Here is a 16,185-nt window from a genome sequence, read left to right on the forward strand (position 1 = left end):
TCTGTATATTTACCCTGATTTACAAGCATCATAGATTATTTTTGTGTTATCTCATAAAACATATTTTTACGTGTAGTCAATAGAAAGAAAAGAAGAAAAAGAGAAAAGACCAGAAGAAAAATATGAAACAATGTTTGACTCATTAAACTGCACATAGACAATTATTTTTATGTCCTTATGATGAAAACTCCAGAATAAAGGCATGAGGCTTTATTTGAAATGAGTACTAGTTCGTGAGGACATAATATAATATTTTTAAACATTAAAATATTTGTCTGGAAAGAGAATTAGGAAGACAGATTTTTTTTTTTCAAGATGGCATTGGAGAGGGTAATGTAGAGCTGGTTTGTGAGTAGAGGAATGAAGAGCTGGAAGAACAAATACACTGAATTTTGGATTGAGTTTCAGTATGTGTGAGGAAAAGACTTGGTCTTTAAGGATTAGAATGTTTGAGGGCTGCTGGTGACTGGAGAGTGACTGGAGAGTCACTGAGTCATTGGAAGAGGCTCTTATTTTGTGGATATGTAGGATAGTCATGGCAGATGGAAGGAGAGAGAGTAGGTGGCTGGCTGGGACAAATAGGCAGATTTGGCATGTGTTACCAAAACCTGGATAATCAAGGACAGTAACACTACTCTACCAAGAATCAGTCAGCTGGGTTTTGGATCCTGTATCCGGCTTAAAGTTGTGGTGTTAGTCTGTTATGAGACCTTATTTGTTGCTATCTCTGAAGCGGTAGGGCATGACTATCTTTTTTTTAGATTGGCCATAGGGACAACCTAGAGGTCCTGTTGGTGTACCAGCCATGCTGCTGCTGATCAGAATCCTTTGCTGGCCTTTTGGACCTTGTTGCTGCTAATAGTTGAGCGCCTCCCCACACACACACACTGGTGTTGGGTTTAGTAGAGTCCTGAAGTTCATGCATCCAGGACAATCATGAACATAGATGGCTACGTGTTTGACTTTATTTTCACTTTGGAATGGTTGTTATGTGATCTGGATATGGAAGGTATTGCTATCACTCTTTTGTCATAGTTAGATCACTTCCTATTCCAAATGTACTTGATGAGTGCCTATGACATCCATAGAGCCTAACCCACTTGATGGTCTGCCCCAGGTGCTTCATGGATTTGGGTGGTTTCCCTGAAAATCTAATGGGAAAATCTGGTTCACAGTTGAGGTGAGGGTGAATGAGGTTCAGAGGTGCTGCTTTTCTTCTGGAGGATGATTGGGATGTAACACCAGGATTTTGGTTTACTTCAGGTACGGTATATACTATTTTAGTCATTCTCTTATTTTTATTCTGAGAATGGATGTTTTAATTGTTATTGTATTACTGTACATGGCCAAGACTCCTATAGGATATAATTATAATAAATATATAATATCTAGAATTTTATAAAATATGAATACATGTATGTTATTCCAATTATTTCAAATTCAGAATTCAATATAAAAAGTATTTTATGGATTAAAAAGCAATTCATGAATTAAAATGCAAATACTTGCTATATTTAGGTCTGATCTTGAGATGTAGACAACTATTGCTTATATTATATTGAAACATGATCTGTTACTATGAAAGTACCTATGACATCTGCAGTATCTCACTCTGTGCAGTTCTGTTTTTGGGAATTTTGGGGTGAATAGGAAAACAACAATGAATACTACTTGGCTCTACTTGGTTTTGTAGAAATGTACTGTTTGACACTGCCATAAAACAATACATGGAGAAAGGAATCTCAGATGGTATTGTTATATATTACCATCAGTGTACATGGTGTTTTTCAGAATTACCTAAAAAAGAAACCCTGAATGGCTTTTCACCTGATTCAGTGCAGATTATTCATATGCCTGGTTGGTACTTAAAGATGATAGAGTATAGCAATAAATTGACAGTTAATTCAGACAATTCAGTGATTCTCCTGATTAAATTAAAAAAATAAAATCTCAGGAATCTGCTTCAGCGGACTTTATCTCCATATCCTTACACTATTACCACCAACCAGATAGTTGAGGAAGCCAACTATCTTGAAGAATCAGTGGGTTCCTTCTTTGCATTAACTAACTAAAAAGTATCAATTTTTACAAAGCTTCTCAAATGGCTCAATAGTTTCTTCAGGCTTCTATCTTGTTTGATGGAAGTAGGCACTTCCATCAAACAAGATAGAATGTGAGGACATTTTTGTCATTATATTCATGACAAAAATGTCCTCACAAGGGTGCTGTGGCTTTCCTCAGCAAAAATGAAATCTTTATAAACATTGCTGCTTTCTTTCCCCATAAAATAATGAATTTTCTTTCACTGTTTCTGGCTTGAGAAATCAACAGGCAGAAGCCAGAACCTTTTCTCTGCATACCAGTCATGATGTACACTACAAAGGCTACTGTTTGATATGGTTACAGGAAGTCCTCCAATTGTGACCATTCATTCAGTGACCAAAGTTACAGTGGCACTGAATGCATAGTACTTATGCCCGGTCCCCAAAGTTATGGCTGTTGCACCCCTGTAGTCATATGATCAAAATTTGGATGCTTGGCAGTCTGCCTGCACTTATGACCGCAGGGGCACTTCAACTTCCCCCATCTCTGCCCTGTTGGCCAGTAGCTGCCTCACATAGGGCCAGTTTGGACATGTCTTGTCAGCAACAGGAGAAAGATGGTGAAGATGTCCTGTTCAGACTAAGCACCAGACAGGTTCTCAAAGAATATTCTTTATTAAATAACTATTTACAATAATTAAGTCCTTAATAAACTGGGTTAAACAAGCCCAGTTGGCCACAGGAGGGGAGGAAACAGGACCTTTCACTGCAAAGGTAGACTGGATTAAACTGGAACACAAAGGCTGGAGGCAACAGTTCTCAAACTGGAACGGTACTGGCTGGTATTGGCGCTGAATCACTGGTTCATTGGACCTGGAAGCAGAACTATGAGTAGCATAAAGGAATGAGCTGATGACTTGGAGCAGGACTTGAACTCGGAGCAAGGCTAGACTTGACTGGGAGTACTGGGCTAGGCTGGGTACTCTGAACTGAAGGCTTGGAGACAAGGCTTGAAACTTGAGCAAGGTTGGACTTGGCTGCAAGCCTCTAACTAGGCTGGATTCTCGAGACTGAAGACTTGGAACATGGCTGGACTTGGCTGGAAGCCCTGGACTCGGCTGGATTCTCTGAACTAGAGATTTGGAGCAGGGCTGGAAACTGGGAACAAGACTGGACTTGGCTGGCAGCCTTGAATTAAGCTGGGTATTCTGGACTGGAGATTTGGAGCAAGACCGGAAACTGGCTGAGCTCGGTGAGCAAAGGGTCGTCGATGGCAGCAGAAGCAGGATGCAAGTCCTCTTCAGAGCGAAACAAAGGCATGGTTCCTCTTAGGCAACAGACGCCATCTCCGATGCCGGTAAGGATTCTTCTCCTGAAGCTGCAGGCTTAGAGGATTGGTTGTCTCCAGCAGCTCGCTGTCCATGCGGCTGCCATTTATCCCAATCTTTGGCCTGCTTGGAGTCTCCTGTAGCCAATTGGGCTGACTTCTCCTTCGTGTGCTTTTCAGCCCATCTCTGGCGCTGTCATGAGTGAGGATGGCGAGCAGGGGGCTCCCATCCAGGCTGTAAAGCGCATGCGTAGTACTGAAGAATTAGGTGGCCATTCAAAGAGACACAGATCGGGCCCGCCTTAGTCTTTGGGGTTTATATGTCTGGGTTTTTCCCACACTTCTTCAGTTTGTTAGGATTTTCTGTTATGTAGCAGTAATAAAACACTAGAGACCTATTCCTTGTCTCAGCGTGGTTCCTGGCTGTTAGGACAGGCGCGTACTGATTGGCATATTCAAATCTCTCTCCAGATTTCGCCCAATCAGCGCTGTGGATGCTTCCTGTCTGCTGAGTCATGCTGGAGTTTCGTTTCTCTGATTCCAGCTCAGTAAATTTCCAATTCCTCCTAGTTTCGGATAGTTTCACTTTCCGAGTCAGAGGCAAGCTTGGTTCTGACAGATGATCAGCTGGGGCCAGCAGGGCAGCAGGACCAGTGAGCGCAGGGTGGCAGGTGCGGCAGGGCTAGTGAGTGCAGGGTGGCCAGGCTGGCCAGACAGCAGGGCCAATGAGTGCGTGGTGGAAGGGCCAGCAGAGGCAGAGAAGTTCAAGGTGGCCAAATGGGCAGAGACGGGGGGGAGATGGGCAGGTGGGGGTTGTTGAAGAGGAGGCAGTCCTTTACCTAACTTAAGCTTGGGGCTAGGAAGCACCCAGCCATTAGTGGCTTGGGGTGGGTCCTCACCTAATGACTGGTGGGATTTGGCTAACAATGACAATGGGGAATGCTGGGATTGCCATCACTTCGTGATGACATCACGATTTATGACCACATTGCTTAGCGACAGAAATTCTGGTCCCAATTACTGTCGTAGCTCAAGGACTACTTGTATATGATTTAGGTTTATTGCACCATGGGAACGTTTTGTATTTTTAGCACTTATTTGTAAGTTTTTATATTGTTCATTTCTTTTATGATTTATATTGTTATTACCTACACTTTTATTATCATGACCATAATCAACTTTACTAAACTGGTTATGAAGGCTTTGAGGTTGGGAACTGTGACATTTTAATAATTTGTAGAATTACTAGCACATATTATCCAAGGCTACAAGATGCTTCTTCATGTTGATCTTTCCAGGTGTGTTATACTTCTGCTCTGGTAATATGGGGTTTGAAATCCAACTAGAATATAGAGTAGGTAGAATAGGTAATTGTTGCTAATTATATAGAAACAAATTCCAGTTTTTCATTATGCTAGTCACTCTGTGGCTTAAATATGCCTAATTTTGTTTGTGAAACATCATCTGGCTATTATTCCTGGTTCTTGTTCTACCTTTTGCAAGGATCTGTTTTCTTTGGTTCACATCCTTATAGCTATTTATTTCACTTGCACATCTATCTTGAGACTGGAGAACCCTGGTCTGTTCGTCAAGAAAGTGCTCCATACTGCAGGAGTGGTGTATCACAATGCATGCTCAAAGCACTACTTTAGGCCAGTATGCAGTGGAAATTTAATTTAATTAACACATTTTCAGTTAGAACTTTTAACTTTTGCTTTTCTGAGATTCTTGCTTGTACCATTATCTGCAGGAACAGACAAATGCATTTTACACAAATATTTAATTTTTAATGAACATAATATTAAATAAAAACAAAGTTATACACTTTTCTTATATATACTGTACATGGCATAGGATTTTTGTTTTGATTCAAGTGCAGCTTTTGAAACCATTCTTTTATTATTCTCTCTGATTACCCCCCTTCTATTTAGATTTCCAGGGCACTCTGATCATTTTTAATTACATTATCTGTTAACCAAGATAAATTTATTTCTCTAAAAGTAGCAAAATTCTGCTACATTATGTGTAAGCTACACCCACAAATGGTTGCCAACAGTAACTGATATTAGGGGATAATTTTATTTTGTTTGTTTTTTAGAATCTATTTTTATTGGTCGATGACTGAAATAAAGTTTCTGTTTATTTCATTTTTCCAGATGCATAGATTTTTGGGGAGGGGAGGCTACTAAACCTTAAAAATATGCCTGCATATGTCATTTGTAAACTATCTAATAGATTTTTTTTAATATAACAGTAAATTCAGTGAAATATTTTAGAAAGCAAAATTTTGGGAAAAGAATTCATGTAATCTCTTACGTCTGTAGATAAAAATGGAATATCTTCATTTAATATAGAGGGAAGATAGTTCTTTTCCACAAATACTGTCATTCTTCGATACAGATTCTTAAATAACTTCAAAGAAAGTGTTTTCTTCGGGGCATTTTGTGTTCTTTGCTACAGCTTATTTATAAATTATGAGCCAACTTAATTATACTACTTCCTCATTCTGGCACATTTGTGTTTTCATTTCTGATGTTGACCACAAGTGGTCTAAGATGCATACAATCTGTCTGTTCAGTTCAATTTTATTACCAGTACAAGATACAACTCTATAAAGATATACACATTAGCCTTAGCCTTAAAATATGAGCCATCTGATTTAAAAGAATTTTAAGTTTGAATTTACAGGTTCCAATTAAATGTTAAAATATGATTAGATCACCATGTAAATGAGTCCCTTAATCAAATTTAAAAACAATCTTATTAGTTTGCATTATCATGACTAATATTCTATCAAATATAAATGTCTATAAAAATGTGATATGATACAATCCGTCTAGTTTTGTTCATTTTTGAAAAAAGATTCATAGTAGTTTTAAACTGCCAAACAATTTCAGCCTTTTCATGGGTTTCCAAAATAACAGTACCATTCTTCATTTCTAATCTCTATTAAAATTAGGACAGTACTTGCTAATTATAAGTAAGAAACGAAACTGTATTCTAGGGAAAATGCAATTTTATTCCAACCTTTTATTTGTAGTCTAAAGCTGTTATTGCTTTCTGAAATAATTGATGAATGCAAGAAATGAAATTCTTGCATGGAAAAGTTGCTTACTGGATCATCTCTTCCAGAAGAATACAAAAGAAAAAGCCATGCTTTGTTTGTAGCAAAATGAACAAAGACCTTAGAGGAATTGTTCCTTCACCTCCTCTTCCATTAGTGTCATCACCATATTATCCTTGAATAATCATAGATTTACGATTTGTTTATTATCTGTTTTTATAATGGATCAATATGAAAATTTCTAGACCTTGGCAGTTTTTACTAGAGTTGTCTGGTTTCTTCACCAGCATGGACTAGAAGTTAATTCTCAGGCAGAAAACTATTTATTATGATAAATGGTTTGAGCAATGGTTGAATGTTGACAAAGAAGCTTGGGAGATAGAAAAAGGCATCAACAGTTATTGACTGAGACTAAAAAAAAAGCAGGGCTGCTGCAAGTAGATGTGCAAGTTGTGCGCTGCACAAAGGTGCCATGACACCGGGGCACCAGACAGGTGTTGTAGAAGCAGCATAGATGAAAAGGGGAAGAGGGATGGATTAATTCAACTTCTACTCCCTGAGTTGAAAGTTGCTGGAAAGTGCTAGAGAATGTTAGAGAGGGGTGGGGGCAAAAGAGTAACCTGGCCATCCCTGCCCCTTCCTGGCCTTTCCATGCATTTTCCAGTACCTGCACTGGTGCCAGCAGGAGGGCGTGAAACAGGTGGAGTGGTGGGCAGGGCATGCTGCATGAGCTGCGTGGCCCAGGCAGTGGAGGAGGTAAGGCTGCTGCGCGATGGCAAAAAACCTTTTGCACAAAGGAGCCTTACAGGTCAACGTCAAAAAAAGAACAACATTTTAAAGTAAAGATGGGACGGGAAGATTTTAAATTCACATGCTTAGGAATACAAAAACTGCTTTGGATTTTAGCAAAAGATAAAACATTTTTATCAGTATCACATAGTTGATAGAATCAAATTCATTTCACTCTTTCTAATGCTAGGTGCAAATAAGCCACAGAAAAGAAAAAGCTTTATATATTTTAATCTTATATTTTTGCAGAGTATTACTGCTTTAAAGCAGTTACAATGCTATTTAAATCAAATGCACTATTTCATTATTGTGCTCAGTTAAATTATCTGGTCAGTTAAAATTTATCTGGTAGAAGAATTTATATGGAATAATTATGAGTGGGTTAATTCAGTTCTAGCTAGGAAAAGAATCACATCATTGTTTCTCATTTATGATGATAAGCATGATGTGTGGGAGCAGTTCAGCTTGAATGTGGGTGACAGTTGGCTTACTTTTTTTCTTCTATAAATCCATTTTCCTTATTTATGGAAACTTTTAACAATGGATATGTGTGTGTGTGTGTGAGAGAGAGAGAAACAGAGACAGACAGAGGGAGAGACAGAAAGAAAGAGATTTTTTATGCGAAAGTGTTAAGAACATTCAGTGCTTTTGACTAAAATATTTCAAAATTGTAAGCTATAACTATAAAATATTTATAATGATCTATGCAATGATGAGTGTTAGATTAGTGAAGCATCTTGATGCTTTTAAAAGAAGAGTTAAGGAGCTATTTTTTGTCAGTTTGAATAAAATTTAATGTTAAGGAAAAAAAATACTAAGCTGCATTGAAAATAGGATGAATAGAGGTCAATAGGTTGCAGGGCCTTTAGTCCTATCCATGAGGTGAAAAGGCCTCTCCCATTGAAATGCTTCGTACTTTGCTCTTAGATCTGTGCTCATGCTACTTAGAAGTGAAGAAAATCATTATGAATAGGACTTTGGCAGCTGGCTTAATTCCATTATTTCTACCACAAGCATTAGGACAAGATGCTTCTTAAAAGTATAGGAATTTCCAGACTCCAAATTGTTTCAAATTCAGAACAGGCACTCTGTGGAAAATGGGAAATGTTTATTTTCCTCTCTCCCTTTTCTTGTGCTTTCTTGTGCTTTTGGGATTATTTTCTGTTCCAGTTATTTAGAAAATACGTATATGTACAGTACATGAATATTTTTTGTTCTTGCTTTAGAATAGGCTTTAATAATCAGATTTCAGTAGAAAATTAAGGGAACTTTGGTTATTTAAGTTTCAGCGAATCATATAGCAGTTGTAAATTAACACTGAATTTTGATTATTTTCAGATATTCGTATATAAAACAATTTATTCTACAATATCCCATGGTAAATGTTATATTAATGATATTTAAAAGACCTAAATGGAGAAATGTTACTGTTATATATATTATTTATTAAATAAGATATAAATATATTGTTTTAGCTTATAAAAATATTCATAATTTATTAAAAATATTCAGTGATTATATTATTAAAGCAAGCTGCTTGCCTTCCATTAATCTAAATTTAAATAGAAGTTTATTGGCATGACTATATACATCTCTACTTATTTTATCATTTGTGGTGCAGAATGAATAGAGTTGGGATGTCTGTACTCATTTTGTATGTAATAAGTTCATATATTAGTTTAATTCATGTATTATATTAACTTAGTTCATGTTTTAGTTTACATTATATTCCTTTAGTTCATGTATTACATTTAAGTCATATTTCATGAAGTGTATATATATTTAGTATTGTTACAATATACAAAGGTAAAAAGTTAAACTTCTGATATTTACTTTAATGTATACTATTGAAATTTAATATGGGAAGCATATTTTAGTGCAATATACAAATCATGTTTCTCTGTGTGAAACATAGATTCTCTAACAAATTAAGATAGATGGGCTGAAACAGACCAGCTCGGTTTAATAAACATCTGTAGAGGAAAAATGGTTGATGAAATGCAGAGTGGGAACAATAAGGACCTCTCTTTATTAAGTAAGCTGACCATATACAGCAAATAATTTCTTTAAAAATGTGGAGGGAGGTGGGGGGGATGTAAATAATGGACTATGGTTATGGGCAATATAAATTTATAGTTATGGCTGTCAAAGGAAGGGACTGATACTTCTTGTCTCCAAATGACTGACTACACGTTTCATTTTTTTTTTGCTTATATAATCATTACATTATTGAAGTATTAAAAAGTAACCATTTCCCCCTAAATGTTTAATTTAATTTAATTAATTTCAGTTCATCTTATATTTATAGGACTGCACAGTATATGAAACTGAGAACAAAATTCTGCACGTGGTAAGTAGCATTTATTGCATCATCATAGATATTAATAGTGTACTCAGTTATCTAAATGTTAATTCTTATGTAGTCAAAAGTTCATGGGTCATCCCTACAGCCTACTTAGGCCTATGCATCCTATACACAGGTGTTTCACCAAGGATAGGGCAAAACAAACTATGACCCAAGTATGATCTTTAGTGAATAAAATAAATGCTTGTGCAATTCTGCACTACATACTGAATTATTATATATTGTAAAAATATAAAATCATGTTGAGTTCTATGTACCATGCATCTAAGAGAACAGGGTACACACCACTAGCCAATTCCTCCTTACCAATCTTTCCAGTGTCACACCAACACTATATCAAAACTGGATGGTGTGACCTACCCAAGATGATGTGTTATTTTACTATTCCTAAGAAGAATGTGGCCCTAAACCTAGTCCCGATCCTTGTCATCTTAACTACATTTTGAAGCTGTTTTACTTTAAGGCTGGTATCAATTGTTATTCTTTTCTACAGCAAGAACTGTGGTTCATCTAATGATCTATGAGATCAGTTTTACATTCTAATGCTACATTCTAATGCTCCATCTACAGCATTTGGAAATTTGTTTAGATGTATGGCAGCTACTGTAGTATGTGTGTTTGCCTGCAAGCTATTTTCATTTCCCTATTCGCTCTTACTGGGGATGTGTGCTTTTACAAATGCTTCTCCTTTTACTTGATTAGGTCAGCTGTTAGAAGTTTTCTCTTGTTCCTTCACAAATTATCCTGGTGGTGGGTAACAATTGATACTACCAAGGGAGCTCCCTTTATTTTTAATTAATTAATTGATTTTCATGGGCTAATAGGCCAATTACAAATGACACATACATGCCACTTCTGTAAGTCAGGCTACACAGTACAGTAAAATTCGAAACATATCAAAATATAATAACATTGACAGCACCAGAAACTACCTAATTAATTCAGTCAAAACCATTAAGAAACCTTCCATTGCCAAGGGAACAAGCTTATAGTATTCCAGCTACCAAAACTGCTGGAATAACCACATTTTAATGGCCTTTCTATGAATTCTTGGAAGGTGTCATTCAGATGTCTGTGGGAATAATGTTCCACAGATCAGAACAGTGATTGAGAAGACTCATTTCTGTGGTTCCTTGAGATGGCATTTCCTGGGTGACACAAAATCCTACTCTTCCAGTTCTTACTGGATGGGCAGATACTATTGAGAGTTGATGGTCTTGCAGATATCCAGGCCCCGAGCCATGGAAGGTTTTAAAGATGGCAACCAGCATCTTGAATTGCAACTGGTAGCCAGTAGCAACCAGAAATGTGTATGAATAGCAGTTTTATAGGGACTCATTGGGTTGTGCCTGCTGCATTCTGGACCAAAGTAGCTACCAAAAGTTCTTCAAGGGCAACCCTATGTATGATTCATTGCAGTAGTCCAGTCAAGAGGTGACTAAAGCATGAATGATTGTGAGAAGATCTTCCTGTTCCAGGAATTGTAATTGGTACACAAGTTGTGCAAAAGTCCTTCCAACTATCTTTCCCACCTGTTCATTGAGCAGGAGGACCTTCAAGTTACATGTCAGTTCCGTATATGGAAGAGCAACCCTTACACAACTAATGATGGCATTTTTTTCTAGAATCGTATGGCTTCTGAATCCAAAGCCTCTCCTTCCACACAGATAATCTAACAGCTCCCATGCACTTGAATAGCACTTTGATGGCATGATTTGTTTGGCCTAGGTCAAGATTAAAATATTATCAATATACAGATACTTAATCCCATGTATAACTAATGACCTCACCGGGCAGTTTCCTGTAGATGCTGAGAAGGAATAGAAAGAATGTTGAGAGGTGCAGCACCCAACAATCAAGGCACCTAAGGTTTAAACTGGAATCACATCTTTAGGAATGAGAAGAATCATTGCAAAACAGGGCTTCCACTTCTTCCCCTCAGAGGCAGTCCCAAAGAATATTATGATCAATGACACTAAAGGCTGTTGAGAGATCAAGAAACATTAGGGGAATCATATCCCTACCCTGGTTTCACCAGTACTTATCCACTATCAATATTAACTCACTGCTGTGCCTGGGCCTGAAACCAAACTGAAATGGGTCCAGATAATTAATTTCTTCCACAACTCTCTGCAGTTGCAAGGAAGGAAAAGTTGGAGACTGGTTATCCAGGCTTAATATCCATGCTACAGGAATCAGGTATGTCCACATAGCTATCCAACGTTCCTGGGTCAAATAATAGCTTCTTGAGGATGGGGCATACCACTGCCTCCTTCAAGGCAGACAACAACGTGCACTCTTAAGGATGTGCTTATCACTATCCTGACACTTCCTCCATCTGTCTAGTAGATTTCACCAGCCAAGAGGGCAGAGATCTAGACTACAGGTGGCAGACCTGATGCCATAGAAAATCCTGTCTACTTTTTCAGAGGTCAACAGGTTTAAACCCATGTAGATAACCTTGCAGGACATGGTGTTTGTCACCTCATCAGGACTAGGCCATCAAGTATTCAGCTCTGAATGGATCTGATTAAATTTATCCTCCAGATGTTTAGAAACTTTTTCACAGTGGCCTGACATACGGTCTTCCAACCCATCCTTTATTAATATGGTATAAGTCACTTTAAAAAGGACTGCTAGGTGGCATTCTGTAGATGCAATAAGAGCAGAAGACATTGACTTTGCTGTTCTTATTGCCATGTAGATCTGAATATGAACTCTTACCTGTGTTTGTCTGATATGCTTTTTACCTTCCACAAACAGTTGTCTAGCACCTCTGAATCATTAGACAGGGTGAGGCCACTCAGGTGCAATCTTGTCGAAGGCCACAGGTTCTTTCTGTTTCTTTTTTTCTTTTTTCCTGCAGCAAGTGTCTATGTCAGTGTTTCTCAGCCTTGGCAACTTTAAGACATGTGGACTTAAACTCCTAGAATGCCCCAGCCAGTCCACACATCTTAAAGTGCCAAGGTTGAGAAACATTGGTCTACGTTGTGGACATCATACAGACAGCATCCTTCAGAATATAAGTGAAGGCCCATATCTTTCTTCAACTGTTAAGCCACATACAATCACAATATCTTTTCATTTACTTTCCCCTTCATGCACCCCCACCCCAAGATGATCCTGCTATTCTGTCCCTTCATGCAACTGGGAATCCCACCTCTGTTAGCTAGTTCTATGCATTATCACTGAAAGTATCATTATAATAGAGGCCTCTATTCATAGTAGAGGCCCTTACCACCAGCATCTCCATCAGGTGGAGAGTGAAACTTCAATTTCTTTGTATCCAAAGAGGAACTTGTTCTCCATCAACAATGTTGTGGCATATGAACAAACTGGAGCTACTAAAATTTTGGAAGGTGATTTAGCCTTCAAGGGCCTCCTTCAAGGCCAAATAATCCAGATAGCATCAGACAGTGCTACAGTATACTAATGCTGGTATACTAACAAGCAAAGAGACATCAATTCCAACCACTTTTGAACAGCATATTGTAGATATAGCATCCAGTATTCAATTTTTACTGTAGCCATCCATGTACCAGGAGACGTCATTTCTTGACTGACTACTTCATCCAAGCCTGAATGGAATTTCTGTACCAAAGCAATGGCTCTCTTCCAGTGCCACTGTGGCAATCTTTTTGATTAAAAAAAAATCACCATTTATTCCACTCACCATCAATATTACTACAATTGTTTTTCTTCATAGAATAAGAGGGCAGAAATGAGAGACAGAATGCTGATAATGTTCCATCTCAAATAATCAAATCTTTCAAACAGTGGCTTCATAATAATATAGAGAAACAGTATCTCCAAAGACAATGGAGAGAAGGAACAGATCTGTGCCATCATCTTGATCAAGGCTGTCCCTAACAATTCTTCTTAGTCTTGCTCTGAAAAACTAATTTTAAAGAATAAAAAACATTTCTGAGAAATCTAAGGAAACACATACTTCAATATTCGCTTCGAATGGAAACACATACTTCAAATACTTCGAAGAACAGAGAACCTCTACTAGGCCAGTCTTCACTAACCTGGTGGGCTTTGAATTCATTCTAAGTATTGGGTAGCTATTTATGTCAGGTGTAGTTGTTTACTTTAAGGAGATACTTAGTTCATAGAAGTATATGCTAAAAAAAATAGTAGAATTAGAGTTGATCAGTTTTATTCTTCGTAGGATAAACCAAATTCATGCAAATAGTGACAACATAAGTGACATTTTGGTTAATGTTTATAAAATTATTAAGAAAGATTAATTTAATTTTAGAGCAAGCAATTCAAAGGAGTAACTTATGAGTGCATGCTTGTCAGCTTGTATATTAAAACTAAAAATGAGATTATTAGGTAAGAAATTTAAACTGTTCAATTATCTGGCAAAGTGAAGGGATGTTGGGGAATATTTGTATCTTATTTTATTTAGCTGAATTTTCACTTAATAGCTTTCAGGAAACAGTTTTTTATGAATTTGCACAAATCAATAAGCAGACATGCAGATACTAGCATGCTGCATTTGAATTGTGAGAATATATTCACTTTTCCATGATTACAAATTAATTTTCAATGTGGTCCACTGTTGAATTACAATCTATCTTTAGCGTTACCAATCTGACAATGGGTTATTAAATAATATACAGCAGCCTTTCTCAATCTTTTGACCCTGGAGGAGCCCTTGAAATATTTTTCAGGCCTCAGGGAACCCCTGCATATTCAGACTCAAATATAGGCCAGAAGTTCATTATATTTGTTTCATGTGTAGGCCTGTATATATGCATTAACAGTATTCTCAAACTAAAAATAAAGAATGAAACTTACCTCTTTAACGTGAAGTTGCCTGAATTTGAAATAATTTTTTTAAATAAATCATGATCTCCTAGGGAACCCCTAGTGACCTTTCATAGAACCCTAGGGTTCCACAGAACCCTGGTTGAAAAGCCCTGTTATATAGTATTTATGTCATATAATATATAGTATCTATAGCAAAAATCTGGATTGCATTTGTTTGTTATTATGGTTGTAAAAAAAAAAGCGTATGTGTATTCATCAGCTGTATATCTTCTAATGTCCACAAGAAACACAGTGAGAGAGAAATCGTGAATCTTTAAGTTTCTTTCTCCTCTTGAATTTTTTTATCCAACCAATTGTTTTATCATAACTGAAATCTTATAAGGGAGTAAAATTGTATTTTTAAATGTTTTGCCCTTGGTTTGCTGTGTAAGGTTTAAAGTTCCTTGGTTAATGTACTTGTTTTTTATTTCTAGTGTAAGACTCTATCTAGTGTCTGTGATCATATAATCTCACTTTCATCTGATCCCCTCGTGTCTCAATCTGCTCATCTGGAAGTGATCCAGCTAGCAAACATCAAGCCAAGTGAGGGGCTGGTAAGGTGTACACAGTTAATCAAAACTTTATCCAGGAGGGAAGAAATACATTTTCTGAATAAAATGCTTGTTTGGTGTATCTAGGCCATTTATTGCAGATCTGTATGATGCAGTCAGTTACACCATAGTCAGTATTTCATGTTAGTAATTTTATAAAATCCTCAAGGAAATAGTACCAATTAAAACTATCCTTAAGGTACTGTAGTGGATTGTATTCTGCAGTTTTCTAGAATTGGTTTTCAAGTTTAAATTATGGAATACTGTAAGCTTTATTGTGTGTCTGACTGATAATATATTAATAATTTATGGAGAACATTTAATTAAAGTTTACAGAATATAGGAATTGATTGTTACCATGATCCTGATCATGTTAAGAAGTAAGCTTACAACTCTGCATCCCATTGTATGCTGCCATACAAGCATTGAAGCATGGAATGGAATAACAGTTTCACTGAAATTTATGAGATTTCTTCAAAGTTAATATGTTCAGTAATTAATATAATTTTATTGTATATTTCTTGCAGTTTTTATAACACTTGTGAGGTGTTCTAATACTTTAATTTAGAAGAAATAATCCTAATTAATTTATGAAAATGCCTTTTTATATAAATGATGCTATTACAAGTTTGCTTATCCTAGATATATTGATATTATTGATACTGTTTTCCCCAAATATTGTTGATTTTAACTTCCTTACAGTTATGCTGAGTCTGTAAATTTGTTATGAAACAAAGAATAACACTTTACTTCTAATTCTATTGGATATGTTTTGGTTTCACTTAAAAATATTTTAAGTTTTGAAACCATTGTTTTCTAAATTTGACAATACCTTTTGCACTCAGCCTCACCTCCAATCTGCCTTCTGCTGTGCAATTCTGCAGTACCTTGTTCTAAATCTTGTATTTGTGTCAGTGTCGTGATAGTATATTAAAGTCATTTTCTATTCCACCGTCTGTAATTTATTCCATGTCCCATGAACAAAAATGTTTGTACTTTCATAATTTCACTGGATATTTGTACAGCTTTCCTAATTCAGATCTTCTTTAAAAGTCTCTCTTTTCAGAAGTGCTTTTTAAGAGATGTCCAAATTTTCTTTTTAATTGTAAAGGTTCCCCTCCCCTCCCCTCCCCCCCAGTTTCTGTCACAGCTTTTCTGCTATTTATTTGTTTAGATTTTAAGGCTGTCCCTGTACAGAAATGTACACCCTGTACACTTACTAATGG

The 16,185-nt window shown here is 36.7% G+C and overlaps 1 protein-coding gene across 4 annotated transcripts in view; it reads left to right on the plus strand.

The window, feature by feature from the left end:
• The window catches only part of CNKSR2 (connector enhancer of kinase suppressor of Ras 2), a 162,936-nt gene that overhangs the window by 40,656 nt on the left and 106,095 nt on the right, over positions 1–16,185 (plus strand). For all 4 annotated transcript variants that reach the window (XM_063305167.1, XM_063305168.1, XM_063305169.1 and 1 more), the window contains exons 5-6: positions 9,531–9,572; positions 14,843–14,962. In XM_063305167.1, the coding sequence (XP_063161237.1) occupies positions 9,531–9,572; positions 14,843–14,962 (162 nt within the window). The remainder of the gene's footprint in view (positions 1–9,530; positions 9,573–14,842; positions 14,963–16,185) is intronic.

Source organism: Candoia aspera, chromosome 5 (genome assembly GCF_035149785.1).
Source record: "Candoia aspera isolate rCanAsp1 chromosome 5, rCanAsp1.hap2, whole genome shotgun sequence".
NCBI classification, from domain to species: Eukaryota; Metazoa; Chordata; class Lepidosauria; order Squamata; family Boidae; genus Candoia; species Candoia aspera.